This window comes from Arachis ipaensis, chromosome B10 (genome assembly GCF_059453495.1).
Source record: "Arachis ipaensis isolate K30076 ecotype BB chromosome B10, ASM5945349v1, whole genome shotgun sequence".
Classification (NCBI taxonomy): domain Eukaryota; kingdom Viridiplantae; phylum Streptophyta; class Magnoliopsida; order Fabales; family Fabaceae; genus Arachis; species Arachis ipaensis.
In genome coordinates, this window is record NC_142435.1 from 11,833,187 (window position 1) to 11,851,344 (window position 18,158).

Consider the following 18,158-nt stretch of genomic DNA (forward strand, 5'->3'; position numbering starts at 1 on the left):
TAAAGACCATTGTTCTATGTGGGTCCCACTTCACAATGACCAAACCAATCAGGGAGCAGCGGGACGTGGCAACTTACTCTTTATTTTATTAAAAAAGAAATTGCAATTTTATTTCTTTTAAATTGCAATTTTTTTTTATCATTTTTAAAAAAATCATCGTCATCAAGTAACTTTTTCAAGCATTAGTGCATTACAGACTTATATACAGATCGGAGTACATACGGGAAAAAACTTAACTTGGAATAACAAGAGAAGTAAATTCCTAATAAATTTCACGTGTAACTTTTCAAGAACATATTAAGAAAATTAATTTTTTTTAGATTTATAAATCTTTAAAAAATCGTAATAATAGCCCAATTTAATTTTTTTTTGTCAAAAATTTTGTTCTTTAAAAATTGCATGTTTTCGCTAATTTTGAAAAGTATGGTTTTATATTATTTAATTTAATTTAATTTAATATTGATATATTGAATAACATTAGAGCGGGGTGCTTCGAAACACCGCAACGGAGTCTTCGTCTTCGTCTTCGACTCTTCGTCGTCGTCCACTGTCTGCACTCACTCTTCAAGTTCTAGCTCCTCTAATGGTATCGCTACTATTTACCGTGGTTGCAGTCGTGGATCACTCTTGATTTCCAACTATCTAAGTGCGTGCGCATCGCGCATACCCTACCCTAGCGATCAAAAATGGCTTCTAGATCTATACATCGCACTTGGCTTCTAATTGTTGCGGCATGCTTGCCACTATTGCTGATTCCCCAACCAGCTCTTTCCCAAACTCCTCGCCCTAAGAACGTTCAAGCTTCCCTTCGCGCTAAGTGGTCCGGCACTCCTTTGCTGCTAGAAGCTGGGTACGTTCTCCTTTCGTTGCAGAAATAAATGCTTTCGTTGCTCCTTTTCTCATTTTTTTGTGTGCCTTGTGAACAGTGAATTGTTATCGAAAGAAGACCAACGGCTTTTCTGGGACTTTATTGAGGTTTGGCTTAATGCTGATGAGGATGCAGGTGGTTCTCATTCGGCGAAAGATTGCCTTAAGAAGATTCTAGAACATGGGCGCCCTCTTTTGAGGGAACCTTTGGCCTCATTGTTTGAGTTCTCTCTTATGCTGAGATCAGCATCCCCTAGATTGGTCCTTTACCGCCAGTTAGCGCAGGAGTCCCTCTCTTCATTTCCTCTTAGTGATGATGATAGTTTCTCGGAAAATGACAAGATTGGAGTGAACAAGTTCAATCCCCTTCATGATGGTGTGGACCTCAGGAGCCCTCAAGGCAAATGCTGTTGGGTGGATAATGGTGACCAGTTGTTTTTCGATGGTTCGGAGCTGCGGCCTTGGCTTCAAAGCCTTGCTGAACCGTGAGTGCTGCTGTTTACCATTGATGTCCTTGTCATATTCTCAATGAGCTGGAAAAGTTCCTTACATGTATTGAAATTTGTCATCAGGGTGGGTGATTCGTTTCAGAGGCCTGAAGTCTTTGATTTTGATCATGTTCATTTTGATTCGGGCTTTGGAAGTCCGGTTGCTATCCTCTATGGTGCTCTTGGGACCAGTTGCTTTAAGGAATTTCATGGTGCTCTGGTGGGAGCTGCCAAAGAGGTTCATTCATTGACTTTTTGTTTCCTGTTTCTATGTTAGGGAGAATATCATATGCTGTAAATCGCGCACCTTAAGAAAATTATGATGACGGTTTGTTAAGCATCTTACTGTCCTAATCTAGGAAATGTATTTGCATTCACCTGGCTATTGCTTAGGATCAGACCATATTAACATGGTGATTTATTTGATAAAATCAAGGAGAATGCAGCGAGTGAAGCAATGGTGGAAAAACAGATGAAAAATAATGCAGATCATATTATGTTAAATTGGCTTCAATAAATAACTTAGTGGCTATGATCCTTCATTAATTCTCCCAAAAAATGATATTTTCTCCCTTTGAACGACGATTGATATGTTGTTTGAATATTTTTAGGGAAAAGTTAAGTACATATTAAGACCTGTGTTGCCAGCTGGATGCGAAGCAGGTATCGGCCACTGTGGGTCTCTTGGTGCAAGCGAATCGGTGAACTTGGGTGGTTATGGTGTGGAGCTTGCTTTAAAGAATATGGAATATAAAGCAATGGATGACAGCACAATTAAAAAAGGTTGGCGTTATTGGCTCCATATGGATTTATGTTTTGAATGAATGTAGAAGCAATTTTTTACTGTAGAACTGGTGCACTATTGAATTAGAAGTTCTTTGTTCTCTGGTTTAATTTTCAGGCTTGGTTTCGAAGCATTTTGTTTTATTACAGAAAATACACAGCATTCTTCTTCTTCTTTTTTTTTTTTTTCGTGTATATTATTAAAATGTTTGCATGGGATAGGATTAGATGCCTAGCATCTATTTGGTGTTAAGGCTCGTGATCTTTATAGGAGACTTTTCTTCTCAAACATGTTGAGAGATTAGAAAGCTATGCTTTACTTACAGATTACCTAGAAGTCTCTCTCCATCTGATCTTATGAAGGCCCTGAAGGCCTTCTTCATATGTTAGGATTTATTGCGAGCTTAGTATAACCAATCTTAAACCTAGATAAAATAGGAGTGTTGTGTCATGATGTTGACTTGCCATTGTTCAACTTTGTTGAATCTCTATGACTTGGATCAAACATACCTCAATCAAATGAAATGGTCAAAGAATTTACTTTGAAACAAAGAAAGAATTTCAGCATAGGGCAAAACAAAAGAAGAGAAAAAAAGATCTATGCGATGTTTACGCAAACCTAAAAGAGAGCTCTTGTGTAAGATGGTGTGTTAGATTTATAGCCATTCATTTACCTTTATCTACAAGCTTAGGTTTTTGGGATAAGTAGTTTCATGAGATATTGTTAGAGCTTCTATGACCAAAAAGTTGGAGTTCAATTCTTGTTTCCCCAAAAGAAAAGAAAAATGGCCTATGCGAAATTCACGCAAACCCAAAAGCTAAGGCTTTTGCTTGAGGGGGTGTGCTAGAAATATAACCATCTATATCTATCATCTTAAACTTTTGGGATAAGTAGTTTCTTGATAGTTATCCGTACTTGTGAATATTTCTGTTATTGATACAGTTTGTTGGTTGCAGGTGTGACTTTGGAGGATCCCCGAACAGAAGATCTTAGCCAAGAAGTCAGAGGATTCATATTCTCAAAAATTCTGGTTTGTGCAAGTTAACGCTATATTTGTTTTCCATCATATACATGAAAAAATAGAACTCAATGTTCTACGTTTTATTATATTCATTTTGCTACTATGTGTGCCTGATGTTAACTTGGTTTTGTATCTTTATTGGATGATAACCCCCCTCCCCCCCTCCCAAAAAAAAATCCCTCCTCTTTTCTTTGTGATTAACAGTCTGTTGCTTGTCTTAGATATTTGGAAATTTTAAGGTGCAGATGAGTTTACATTTTGTGTTTACTTGCAGGAGCGTAAACCTGAGTTAACATCTGAGGTCATGGCTTTCAGGGATTATCTCTTGTCATCAACTGTATCAGATACACTTGATGTTTGGGAATTGAAGGGTATTGGAATTAACTGATAATTTGTTTCCATTTTGTTGGGTTTAACAAACTTTTCTCTAATATATTCTCATTGATGACAGATCTGGGGCATCAGACTGTACAGAGAATAGTCCGTGCCTCTGATCCTCTGCAGTCAATGCAAGAAATCAATCAAAATTTTCCTAGCATAGTTTCTTCTTTATCTCGCATGAAGGTAATTAAAATCAATGCATTAAGGATCCAAAAATATTTCCTTTGTTGCACGGGTACGCTTGGATACGCACCTAACAAAAGATAATATTGTTTTATGTAAAAATGCGTTTTGGGTACTGCTGAATACTTTTTTTTGTTCTAATTAGCTCAGAATAACGTCGTTTTGGGTAAATTTTATTTAAATTTTTTATTCCAAAACTATTTAGATGTGTATTTTAAAATATCAAGTTGACTATTTAGTTAGACTATATAAATGTTTATTTTTAATTTAATATAAATAATTTAGATTATATTGATGTTAAATGACATAAAACATACTTTATTAGTTGAAACTTACTACTTACTTTTAAAAGTTTGTGAAATTTACATATATTTTTATGCATATATACTGATGTACCCGTACTTTTTATTTTCCATTTAAATTTTCATACCAGATACGGTACCCATATTCATGCAACATAGAATATCTCTAAGACATTTTTCTCCATGATTATTGTCTATTATTCTTACAGGACTTTGTTGTATGACAGCTTGATGAATCCGTTCAAGATGAAATAGTAGCAAACCAGCGTATGGTTCCACCTGGCAAGTCTTTAATGGCCCTCAATGGTGCTTTGGTCAATATCGAAGATGTTGACCTTTATCTGTAATGTTTTTTTCCTCCTGCTGACATTGTTTTACATTATGATGCTGAAATGTTTTTCTTTTGTTTGTTTTTGCTCCTTTACTCTTAGTGGTTCTTTTGTTGCATACCAATCTCTTGAAGGTTTTAGATCAGTCCAATTTATAGACTTCGATCTGCCTTTAATTGATTATTATGTTTGGTCGAAAGTATTTCTTGTCTATGCTAATTGCTAATATGTGCTTTTATCAGCTAACAATATTATCAACTGAAGGACTTAGTTTCGGGTTCTAAGAAATATAAACCTCTGGCAGGCATTTGATTATGGTTTTATGACTGCTATCGTTTTGTAGACACTGATTTTCAAAACCTGTGGAGGAAGCTATGGTTATGGAATTAATAATCTTTGAACTTTAGTTACAATATTAACAATCAAATGAGCATTTGAATATGTTCTATGAATGGTTGTATATCACCATAGATTCTTAGTTCTTGTAGCATGTATAGCCTGAATAATTTAGCTATTCTAGTCATGTGGACTAAGCCTCTCCACATGAGCATTATTGATCAAACCAATCTTCGTGGTGGTTGGTTATGTTGTATCCAATATTCTACTTTGTTTTTTGTTTGTCTTTCCCTGGAATTATCGTGATAGTTATGCCTGGCAAGAACAGTGACTGTTGAAAAAATTAAGACATTCCAACTCATAAAATACCTTAGTAGCACATGAAGTTCATCGTTAATCGTGTGAAGCTTCATGTAATAGTAGCACATGAAGTTCATTGTTAATCGTGTGAAGCTTGATGTAAATGCTGATTGTATAGTTACGCCTTTTTGTAGTTGGTTTAAAAGTGACATGAATGTCTTAAACTTGAAGTGGAATGCAAATTTCAGGCTACTAATATTATTTTATTGTCTTAATAAGGTTGATTGACTTGGTTCATCAAGATTTGTTGTTAGCTGATCAGTTCTCAAAATTGAAGGTAAATAGCATCTAAGAAGCGCCATTTTGGTATAGTCTTAATAGGACTAATTTCTAGTCTATTTGCTGACTGACCTAATTAGTTTCAGGTGAAAATAATCTCCTGATGCATTTCAATAGAATAAACATAATTATCCATAAAACTAATGTAAAAATATTTACCCTAGGTTATTGGTATCTTTCGATATATCTTTAAAGATGCACTTGTGCATATCCAATGAAAAAAAAGCTTGTCAGAGACTTGCAGTTGAGTTATGTTTTGCTGTATATCTTGGCTGTAATATTGATGTTCCCAGTAATTACAGATTCCTCATAGTACTGTACGGAAACTGCTGTCAACTTCACCTCCTTCGGAATCTAGTACATTTCGTGTTGATTTTCGTTCTACTCATGTTTATTATATTAACAACTTGGAAGAAGATGCTATGTACAAACGATGGAGGAGCAATCTAAATGAGGTTAATCTTTGATTTTAATCTTGGGCAATATTATTATTCTAAAAGTATGCATTACAAATTTTTGTTTTCATCTGAATATCTTTGTTTTTTTAGATCTTGATGCCAGTCTTCCCTGGGCAGCTACGTTACATCCGTAAAAATCTTTTCCATGCTGTTTTTGTTCTTGATCCAGCAACCAGTTGTGGTCTTAAGGCATGTTTGTTTTCTCAAATTTCTGATATTTTCACATTGTTCTCTTTATGTATTGGGAATCCTCATTACATGTCTTATTGCTTGGAACCGTGCAGTCAATTGATCTGATAATTTCCTTTTATGAGAATAATGTTCCTATGAGATTTGGGATCATCCTGTATTCTTCAAAGTACATCATGCAGTTAGAGAACCATTCTACCAAAGATGGTGATAAATTTGAGGAGGATATATCAGATATGGTAATTTTTACCTTTTTTATACACACACACCCTTGGGATCCAACAGTGAGTTTATGATGTATACCTTTTGTCTTTTAATTTTCAGATCATACGTCTCTTCAGCTATATCAAGGAGAACTATGGAACTCCATTGGCTTTCCAGTTTTTGAGTAATGTAAGAATTTCTCTTCAGTGCTAGTCATCTTCTATTTCTGTGTCACCTTGGTGAATTACTGCTTTTATTTAGATTCAAAAGATTTATATACAAGTATGACATGACTGAAATCCAGTTAAGTCTATCTTGAGAATTTGTGGCAACTAGTTCAGAATTTTAATCTATCAAGTTCCCTGATTGACTGAAAGGTACATTTATTCCACCTGTAGCCACACAAATTTTCTAGGAAATAACTAACCTTCAGATGGTTGTGGACAGATGCTAAAAATGTTCTGAGTTTGCAATCAATTGAAAGAACTGTGTTTACATGTTTTGTAGGTTAACAAATTACATACGGAATCAGATGGTCATGCAGATGATGCTCTTGAACTTCACCATGTTGAAGGGGCATTTGTGGAAACAATATTGTAAGATTTTGCAAGAATTTTTTATTGTCCGGTGTGATGCTGATATTTCTCTAATATATCACTTCTATGGTTCTATTCTTTTTCTACAATATCCTGTGTTTTTATTTATTTCTTGTTTATAGATATTGATGTATGTTCTCACCATTTCTCTGTTGACCCAAAACAAAGTCCTTACCTCAAGTGATCTTTTGTTTATAAGGCTTAATTAAGTGTTCTCATAATTTTCTGTAGACCCAAAGTAAAATCCCCACCTCAAGAGATGTTACTAAAGCTGGAGAAGGAGCAAAAGTTGAAGGAATTGTCACATGAAAGCTCCCTGCATGTATTTAAGCTTGGCTTGTCTAAGCTTGAATGTTCTTTGTTGATGAATGGGCTTGTTATTGATCCCACTGAGGTAATGATCTTTTGAGGCTTTTATCTAAGTCATAATCATAGTTCCAAAATTATATATTTGTCTTAATGATTTTTGCATTTAATCCTTAAATATACAAACGACAAATACCCCTTGAATGATTTGAAAACGTGATAAAAATAACCAATAAATATTATATTTTTTATAATTGCCAATTTTTTTTTCTGTATTTAGCAAACAACTTGTGCATTTGATCTGAATTTTTGTGGTGACATTTGAATACCTATTTAGAAGGTGTACACAAAAAATTGGAACAAAATTTGATCTATAGAATTTTTTTTTTAAAAAAAAATTGGTCATTCACAATTAAAAAAATTTAAAAATTCAAATGGCATAAAATTACCAAATTTTAAGAATGAAAATATTTTATTTTTCTAATTATGTTTGTGTAAAAATCACATTAAAATTTGATTTCTTAAAGTCTATTTTTAGAATATATATTTAATATCTAGTTATTTTTATCATATTTTTAAATCCTTTGAGAGTTTATTTGTCGTTTGTATCTTTTGTGGTTATTTTTAAAACCTTGTGAACTTTTAGATACCATTTTGGTTGTTTATCCTTTTTGTTTCTTATAAACATAAAACATCAATATATATTGTTAGTTTCATTATAAATTATTTATGTTTGAACATTATTCTCTTATTTAATCACCTAGGGTTAACCACTACCATTTTATGAGAGTGCACATTGGATTTGGCATGGTACACTTAGTTCCAGTTGTGTCTGGCCAAATTGCTACTATTTAACTATAGTTATGGTCACTGCGTTTTCATGACAGTGCGAAACTGCCATACAACCTAAGCTGTTCTGTCATCTCTCCTTTTCTTTTCAATGAATTTTATCAGGAGGCTTTATTTAATGCCTTGAACGAAGAAACTCAGAGAATACAGGAAGGCGTGTATTTTGGGCAAATAAATTCTCACACTGATGTATTAGATAAGTTCCTATCAGAAGCTGGTATTCAACGATATAATCCTCAGGTATATCATTTTTAACAGTTTGTTAGTTCTGCAAACATGTGATGTGTGGCTAACCAATTTCTTATTGGTGTAGATTATTTCTGACAACAAACCAAGGCTCATATCTTTGTCTACGTTTATTTTTGGAGAGGGATCTATACTGAATGACATTGACTACTTGCATTCTCCTGGAAGTAAGTTGTTGGAATGAATCAATATGTTAACTATTTCTGTAGTTGTTTTTTGTCTTTACATGTGGAGTCCTTTTTGTCAAATGCAGCAATGGATGATCTGAAACCCATAACACATCTTGTTGCTGTTGATATCACTTCAAGTAGTGGGATAAAATTACTTCGGCATGCCTTAAATTACCTGGTTAGTATTGTTTTGTTTCGGTTGAAAATTCTTGTACTTTTGAAGCTTTTCCTTTTTCTTTAACCCCACCCTTTCCAAGTTTCATCATATTACCTTGTGATGAGTTGAACCTATTAATTCAGTTAGCTAAACAAATTTGATCCCCCCCCCCAAAAAAAAAAAAAAAAAAAACAAATGTTATGTTGCAGATAGAAGGATCTAAAGGTGCTCGTGTAGGAATTCTGTTTAATGCCAATCAGAGCACAACTTCATTAAGCCTCCTGTTTACGAAGGTTTTTGGAATAACTACATCCTCATATAGGTCTGTTTTTTAATTGTGAAAGTGGTTGATTGATAAGTAGTTGATTCTGTACTTTCCTAAATTCCTTTTAAATCTGAATTATGGTTTTTATACCGGCTGTATAAATGCATGGTTTTATGCAGCCATAAGAAGAATGTATTGGATTTCTTGGATCAGCTATGCTCAATCTATCAGCAGAAGTACTTCCATACATCAGCTGTTGAAGTTGATAGTACTCAAGCATTTATTATTAAGGTCTCTGAGCTTGCTGAAGCCAATGGGCTACCATCTAAGGTCTATGAATCATCCCTTTTAGAATTTTCTGCCGATGAAGTGAGAAGGCATTTGAGTAAGGTAGTTTTGGTTGCTTTGCTATTTAAACAACCTCTGTTTTGTGCATGTGAAATCTGTGAAAGCATCTCTGCTTCTGTTTACTTTTTCCTATTTGATAACCTCAAAATAATTCTGTGGTTCTCCCTTACTTCATTTATTTGGTGGAGGTTTGTGAAGTTTCAGACTCAAGTTTTGCCTTCACTGACATTTTCTTTGTCATTAAATTTATTTTAATGAGGCTTTTTGTCATCAGGTGGAAAATTTTTTGTACAGAGCTCTTGGGTCTGAATCTGGTGTCAATGCTGTCTTTACTAATGGAAGGGTAAGGTTTGGTTATTTTATATTATATTCCCCCTCTTGGATTTTATATATGTACCCTCCCCCTGGCCCTGCTGGGACTCATGAATTTTAGCTCAATGATAAATCTCTATGCTCTTCCTGTCTTACCCTTAACATTTATGTTTTATAGGTGACTTATCCTATTGCCGAAGGAACATTTTTGAGTGCTGATATGCATCTTCTTGAATCGATTGAGTTTAAGCAAAGGACAAAGCATATTGTGGAAATTATTGAAGAAGTGAAATGGCAGGATGTTGACCCTGACATGCTGACAAGGTTTTGTGATCTTTACTCTTTCGGTTTTGACTTTCAGCTTTAGCAATTTCAGCCCCTGCTTGATGCCTTGATCATTATTATCTTCCCATTAAGCACGTTGCTAGGGTTGGAACTATGAAAATGAAAGAATGTGAACCATTCAAGTCTAACATAGGTGGCACCAGTTATTGTCTATTCAAATGATGAGACAACCAGCTTGATATCACTTGAAGGTTATCAAGACCAGCATTCTAGAGGCCACACAAGTTATTTGGTCTTCTATACACTATAATATATTACATGATGAATTAATTGCAAAACCAACATGCTTCTATCATTAAGAGGGAAACAAGAGTTTAGGAGGAGCACATGTTTAAGAACACTTTGATGGGCAGTTGTTGTAGCCAATTTGTGTTTTCTGCAGGCCCTGGATAGATTTTATATTTGAAGTTAAAGCTTGTCTATGCTGAGAGTTTGCTTGATTGGTTTTGAAAAATCCTCATAAATTGTGTATCGGTTATTTCTTTAATCTAGCTAAAGGAAATGAAAGATAATATTTGTAGAAGTTATTTGTATTTTCCCAATGTTTATATTAATGTTTGGCTATCCTTTAATTCTTCCTTATGTTGTTCACAGCAAATTCATCAGTGATATCGTCATGGGCCTATCCTCTTCAATGGCTACACGGGAAAGGAGTTCTGAAAGTGCGCGTTTTGAGGTTTTGAGTGATCAACATAGGTAATTTTGTTTACAGTGTACTCAATCTTCGTCAATTGTGATTAACTTCACGTTTTTTTTTCTGAGATTTTTCGTATTCAGGTTGCTGACTCACAATTAAATTGTATTAATATTTCATCTTCCATTTGTTGTGCAGTGCGATTATTTTGAATAATGAAAATTCTAGCATTCATATTGATGCCGTTCTTGATCCTTTAAGTCCAACCAGCCAGAGATTATCTGGAATTCTTCGAGTACTATGGAAATATATTCAGCCAAGCATGAGGATTGTACTAAATCCAGTGGTTGGTTAATACGATAATTCTACTAGTGTATATATTATATAACCCTTTTCCGTTTTAGATCAAAATAATAAATATGAATATAGAATTTTATCTCTTTATCCTCAAACTTGAGATGGCAAAAGACAGATGTCTTTCTTATGGCAAACAATGCAAGTGCAGAATCTTTTTATTTTTTTCTTTCCCTTGATAGGATCAATATTTAAATATTAAATACCATTTTTTCCCATGCCAGAGTTCCCTTGCCGATCTTCCTCTGAAGAATTACTACAGATATGTAGTACCCACTATGGTATATCTTTAACTTTTAGATATTAAAATGCCATGATATTTCATGTTTGATTTCTTAAGTTTTCATTGCTTTTGCAGGATGATTTTAGTAACACCGACTCTTCAGTAAATGGACCAAAAGCTTTTTTTGCCAACATGCCATTGTCTAAGACCCTGACCATGAATCTTGATGTTCCTGAACCCTGGCTTGTTGAACCTGTCATTGCAGTGTAAGTCTTATCCTAAGCATTTCTTAAGATTTTAAGATGGGGCCTGACGTAGTACTAAGAATGCTTAGTTTGTTAGTTGAAAACTCATGAATGGCTTTTTATTTAACAAATTTACTTGTTCCTTGATTCACCTTTACTAACTGTCTAATTGCAAGAGAGTAGAGAAAGGCTTAAGGCCAGATCTAGATATTCAGAATTAATCACATGGACCACCCCTGTCCTCTTTTAAAAATTTTAGCATTACTGTAGCCGCTTGATTGAGTCACTGTTATTCTTGTTAAACCATGCTTTAACAAGTGTAATTGCTTTTTTCTGGTCTACAAGTGTAATCGCTTTTTTCTGTAAGTTTTTCAATTTTAATAGTCTTGTATCTTTTCATGTTGCAGTCATGACTTGGATAACATTCTGCTTGAGAACCTTGGTGATACAAGAACATTGCAAGCAGTTTTTGAACTTGAAGCACTTGTCCTCACAGGTAAAATTGCATTTTATTTATTTCACATTAGAGTAAAAGCCCTTTATTCCTAACATTTTGAAGTTGGCATCAGTGCGGTCATAAAAAAAATCACATCAATTCAGCCCTCCTTACACTTTGAATGTTGACATCAATTTCATTATTTCCTCAAATTATCAGCAACTTCCACTACTATTTTTTTTTTTCTAGTTGGCATATTAGTTCTAAGTTATGTTTCTTATTTGTTTTACTTTACCAGGGAAAGAGAAAATTTCCATCTCTTAAGCTTGATTTAAAAGAAATGAAAAATTGAATGGCTAACTAAATCATATGCAGTAAGTGTAGCAAGAGTGGCCAGACATTTGAACTGACCTACCAAGTTGATAGTATGGAAAATTTCTTCTTTCTTGAGTTAAGGAAGATAAATAAACAATATAGCTCGAAACTATGCGGCAACTAGGATGAATAGTATAAGTTACTAATGATTAGACACGAGAATAAAATTGATGTCAACTTTAAATGTTTGGACTAAAAAATATATTTTCTCTTTATTATAAATAGAGTCTGATTATTGTTTGTGATATTGCCAATAAATAGAGTTAATTAATATTTTCCATGAATCCATACCATTTCTTATTGATTGTACATCTAATCAGGTCATTGCTCTGAGAAAGATCATGATCCTCCTCGAGGTCTTCAGCTAATTCTTGGAACCAAAAGCACACCCCATTTAGTTGATACCCTTGTGATGGCCAATCTTGGCTATTGGCAAATGAAAGTCTCTCCTGGGGTTTGGTACTTGCAGCTTGCTCCTGGCAGAAGCTCTGAGCTTTATATTTTAAAGGATGGTGGTGATGGAAATCTGGACAAACAATCATCAAAACTCATTACTATTAATGATTTACGGGGTAAAGTTGTTCACATGGAAGTAGTTAAAAGAAAGGGCAAGGAGAGTGAAAAATTGCTGATACCTGATGAGGGTGAACAAGATAAGAACGAAGTGAGTGTTTACCTGAAAATTGCTTCTTTATATATATGTATACTTACTTTTCTTTTATTAACACAAGTGCAAAGCCTCAGATTTCTTTCATATTTTCATAGGGAGCTAGCTGGAATTCCAACTTTCTAAAGTGGGCTTCTGGCTTCATTAGTAGCAATGAACTATCCAAAAAAGCTGAAAGCAGTTCATCAGTGAGTTTTTTTTTCCTTTGTTTCTTCATGTCTCCCATGAAAAAATGTCCTCCTTAGGGGACCAATAATGATAATAATAATGATAATAATATAATAATCAAGCTTCATATGGTTTTGTAAAAAGGTTTCATCTTATTGGTATTTATGCATCAATTTCTTTAAAGAATGTAATGCCTGGCATCTAGTGTCGAGTTTCATGTTGAATGGAAAGGCCATTGTTAAATTGCCTTATGATGCATCCAACCAATTGTGTGTTATCAAAATATGAGCCAAATTTAGACCTTATTATGGCTATGCTCTGCCTCACTTTCTCCCTTTCATCTTATCTACCTAATTCATCATTTCCCATATTGTGACGGATCAATCTTTTCATGATAGGATAAAGGAAGCAGTGGACGGCATGGAAAAACTATTAATATATTTTCAATTGCATCTGGACACTTGTAAGTGTTTCTCTTGTTTTATCTTGGTTGTGTGATTTGCTTTTTATAACGGCAAAAAATCCTGCTTTGTTTCTGTCTGCCTAACTGTTCACATTTGACTTTTTAATAATTTACAACCTTTTTGAACTTCAAAGGTTTTAATTTTTTTTTCCCTTTCAAATTTGAAAAAAGAAAATCTTGATCCAAAATTAGATGGATCCTCAGATGTTCCTGGTCATGGCACTGCAAAAAATTGCCCTGCAGGGAAAAAGGATATGATCGCTACATATTAGTTATTTAATTCCCTATAATTGTTAATGCATTCCTTACTTTATTTTGGTTCATATCTTGTTTTTGCTAGATATGAACGCTTCACAAAGATTATGATTCTAAGTGTACTAAAGAATACCAATCGTCCAGTTAAATTCTGGTTCATAAAGAACTACCTCTCTCCTCCCTTTAAGGTAATATATCTTCACAACATTTGTTCGTTTCTACATTGTAAGTTTAAAATAAAACATAATGAGTTAGTTTGACATCCTCAAACTGTATTGATGGTTGTCTTGACACAGGATCTGATTCCCCACATGGCCAAAGAGTATGGTTTTGAATATGAGCTAATCACGTACAAATGGCCTACATGGTTGCATAAGCAAAAGGAAAAGCAGCGAATAATTTGGGCATATAAAATCTTATTCCTTGATGTCATCTTTCCCCTTTCCTTGGAGAAGGTATCATGATTTTCTTCCTCTTTATCAAACACTTTTCCATTATTCTCTGCACTCTCAGTTTTGTATTGATTACCACACACAACATTCACAAGGATAGCACTTAATAAATAATGTTTTTAAACTGTGCCACTCTTCTCAGGTCATTTTTGTGGATGCTGATCAAGTTGTAAGGGCTGACATGGGAGAACTCTATGACATGAATTTAAAAGGAAAACCTCTGGCATATACTCCGTTTTGTGATAATAATAAGGAAATGGATGGATATCGATTTTGGAGACAAGTAAATGCTATTGTCATACTTCAATATATTTATCTTGGTTTTCAGTTTTTATCATAATACCCATGCAATAATACATAGATGCAGCATTGAATGCTAAATTTGTTCACTATTCTTTTTGCCACAGGGTTTCTGGAGGGATCATTTGCGGGGAAAACCATATCATATTAGGTTATTACAAGTTTCTTGATTGCCTTGCCTAAAATAACTGTGATTCTGTGATAGACCATTTATGTGTCAATTTTATTTCTTTTGGCAGTGCTTTATATGTTGTTGATCTGAAGAAGTTCCGAGAGACTGCAGCTGGAGATCATCTTAGAGTTTTCTATGAAACCCTTAGCAAGGATCCAAATAGTCTATCCAACTTGGATCAGGTAAGAGGTTTAGTCATAATTTCCATTCTTTATTTTTAGTTAGGAGAGTATCACTCAAGATTAAAATTTTCATGAAGGCCAATTTGGATGGAGGTGTTATTCACCAGGCCCTTTCCTTTTACGGAGTGAAATTTGAAAGTAGGCTTATTATTATAAATTTTCTTTAAGTCATCATTTTTACATGAAAAATCTTCAGGCGGATCAGGCCCTTGTGACTGTTAAATTGAGAGAGAATTATTTAGATGAACCTTTCGTAATTCAGGTTCTTAATGCACTTCTTTTTACTTTCAAAAGAAATTCTTCCTCTTAAATTTGCCTCTGGTTCAGGATCTCCCTAATTATGCTCAGCATAATGTGCCCATCTTCTCTTTGCCACAAGAATGGCTATGGTGTGAATCATGGTGTGGTAATGCTACAAAATCCAAGGCAAAGACCATTGATCTGTGCAACAATCCCATGACAAAAGAACCCAAACTTCAGGTAATTGAAGTTCTGTTCTTGGAAACTCACATCACATCACAGCTGATGTTTTAGCATCTCCTCTTCCATATATACTTGTTAAGTTACCTCTACTTTGATCTTAGGGTGCTAGACGAATAGTGTCTGAGTGGCCAGACCTTGATTTGGAGGCAAGAAAGTTCACTGCACGAATCTTAGGTGACGATCAAGAAACCGTGCAATCCCCAAATCAATCAAACGATATGAGTAGTGATGATTCTTTGCAAGTAGACGCGGAATCCAAGGCTGAGTTGTGAAAATGATAATTGAAATGCTTTATGCAAGTTATTTAAAAACAATCAGTGATTCTTGCTGCAGCTTGGCACCGCGTAGGCACGTAGCGTCATGATATCTCTCTTACCAAGGTGTGCCTGCAGATGAATTGGCAGCCAGTTTTCCAAACACTAACAACAGCGAAATGCAATAAGATTTTGCCTTCTCTGTTTGCCAATTCCTGGTTCACAAGAGATTTTGATTAGTCAGAAATGATAGTGAATTTAAATATTGTGTTCAATGTAACCATTTTGGACATAGCTGCCATTAATAATTATGTATACCATTAACCATTAGCAACCCCTCCAGTCCCTACTACCCCAACCTTTAATTTGGTATGCACCCGACTGTTGGAAATGTTCATTGTTCTTTGTATGGCAACTGTAGTCTAGCTTTATTTATCATTATTGCTATTTATTGTTACCTGATTTTGCAGTGAATGCATGCTACCGCACTTATATTCACATAATTAAGAGAAAGATCTTTGGATTGATTTTTTTTCCCCTTTCCCCACCTTTTTTTCATCCAATTATATATATCATGCTAAGCATGTTGCCTTTAAGCATATTTTGAACACCAGATAATTCAGATCAAATATTAAGAACAAGTGGTGAAATTATTTAAAAATTGGCATTTTAAAATGAGGTTCAAGCATTCCTCTGCCTTATTGTGATGTGAGTACTGAGTAGTTTGAATTCCATGAACATGACGTTAACATCAGCAAGTTGCTATAGTTCTTACTGAGCAAAACTTCAAATCTTGCAGTGCAAGAAATAGAGCACTAAAAGTGGTGAATAATTGATATCTGGACGTGGCAGAGCGTGGTTCTATATAATGATTATTCTTTTTGACGTTATGAAATGAAATGGAAACCCTGATCAATATAGGACCGCCTATATTTTGTGCCTTCTTGATAAGATTAGTGAAAAAGATACTAAGTGGGTTGCTCAGAAAGCATAAATGCCATTTATATTTTTCTCATTTGTGGTGAAAACTGTAAATTTCAAATAACTACAAGTAGGCTTTAGTAGCCTTATAAGCAAGTGTGTAATTTGGAAGATGAATCAAATGCCAATGGCCCTTATTTTCTGGCTTTTTGCTAGCTCATTTTGATACAATGGTACTATGATGTATAATACCTTCATTTTAGAAGAGATTCTATTGCACGCATAAATTATTATGGTTTTGACGTGTAAATACTAAGTAGATTCTGTAATTTGAGATTGAAACAGCCATAGTGATTCAGCACCCAAGAGAAGAGCACTATTGTTTTCCGCTTCAAATATGCAATCCAAGTTTCTCCAACACAACAAATCATCATAAATAAAAAACGTATGTTGTTGTGTTTGTTCCTTGGAAACTTAAACATCACTAGATGTCTTCTAATTATAGCTGTCGGCAATATGTCTCTAAATGGCCACTATATACAAATCAAAATAATTTCATGTCAATTTTTTTATTGTTTTTGTAAGATAAAAATTCCTTTAAAAGAATCATTATTGAATTGAAAGTTTGGATTGTTTATTGAAGATCATTTGTACTTATTAACAACTTTAGTTTCATTTTATTTGAGCTTGAATGTCACAGCAATGATTAAAAAAATGGTTTAATTTAACTTTAAAAAACTAACTCAACTAGTGAAAATAGACTTTTATCGAAGTCTTAGCTTTTCTTTATGTAATACTCTAATATGTTATTTGAATTGAGTGCATTTAACTCAATTTTTTGAGAGTAAGTTTAAAAGACTCTAATATTCATCAAGAAGGAGCATAGTTATAGAAAACGGAGAGGTAAGAAAGAAGTTAAATCCCTCTTTGGTTGTGGCATAAGTTTGTGTTGGTAATTTATCATTTACCAAGAATAAGCAATGGTCTCAATCATTTCTTTGGCACAAGTTATTGTTGTGGGAGAGTAGGACCAATTGTAAAACCCACGCTATTTCTCTTATTATATGTGCTGCCATTATATTATCAACTATAGTTATATATTGAATTATATAATTAATAATTGCTAATGTTAATTAATTTTGGAGATTTCTAATTTTTTGGTTCGCAGACATTTAAGTCTTGAGAATTTAAAAATATATTTAAGTTTTTAACTTTTTCAAAATTTGGATACATTGATTCTTGGGTCTAATTTGTCTTATTTTAAAAACTCTCTTACGTGTGCATCTGTATTTATATGTCCAAATTTAAAAAAAATAAAAAGCTTAAATGTATTTCTAAATTATTAAAAACTTAAATGTTTGTATATCAAAAGGTTAAGTCTTTTCTCTTAATTTTGTTACGCGTCAAAAGAGTAATTTAGTTTGATGTAAAGATCATGTGTGTACTTTAATATTGGTGAATGAGAATATCCATTTACTTAGAGAGGTGTATGAGCAATTTTATTTCATGCCTTTTCGTTGTTGGAGAGATTAAGGTCCCAAAGAAAGTGGAGAATTTTAAATATGAATATTGTCATTGCTGCTAGATTCGGTCTTTATCTTATCATAATTACATGGCCCATGCTTTACGTGACTAACTTTTCTTCATGCAATGCAATCCATTTATTCTAATTCAGTAATTTGCACAAAAACAATAAAACAAAATAAAATTTAATTGAAAAATTAAACAATTGATCAGATAATTAAGTTAATGCAAATAAACTAAAGTTATCAAAAGTTACTTAATGTAATAACAAAAAA

General features: G+C 33.8%; 1 protein-coding gene across 1 annotated transcript; it reads left to right on the forward strand.

Annotated features, from left to right (window-relative positions):
• Window positions 1-464: 464 nt before the first annotated feature.
• EBS1 (EMS-MUTAGENIZED BRI1 SUPPRESSOR 1) lies at window positions 465-15,965 on the forward strand. The gene is made up of 37 exons (XM_088506012.1): window positions 465-850; window positions 927-1,352; window positions 1,440-1,593; window positions 1,967-2,138; window positions 3,096-3,169; window positions 3,435-3,531; window positions 3,612-3,724; window positions 4,254-4,369; window positions 5,271-5,328; window positions 5,633-5,785; window positions 5,879-5,977; window positions 6,073-6,216; window positions 6,302-6,370; window positions 6,689-6,777; window positions 7,009-7,171; window positions 8,038-8,172; window positions 8,246-8,345; window positions 8,432-8,526; window positions 8,715-8,827; window positions 8,950-9,160; window positions 9,393-9,461; window positions 9,609-9,754; window positions 10,370-10,471; window positions 10,608-10,755; window positions 10,988-11,044; window positions 11,122-11,252; window positions 11,639-11,727; window positions 12,363-12,706; window positions 12,808-12,897; window positions 13,276-13,340; window positions 13,681-13,783; window positions 13,892-14,050; window positions 14,190-14,330; window positions 14,455-14,498; window positions 14,587-14,701; window positions 15,029-15,181; window positions 15,286-15,965. The coding sequence occupies exons 1-37, from the start codon at window positions 687-689 to the stop codon at window positions 15,454-15,456; spliced, it is 4,872 nt and encodes a 1,623-aa protein (XP_088362138.1). The 5' UTR covers window positions 465-686; the 3' UTR covers window positions 15,457-15,965.
• The last annotated feature ends 2,193 nt before the right edge of the window (window positions 15,966-18,158 follow it).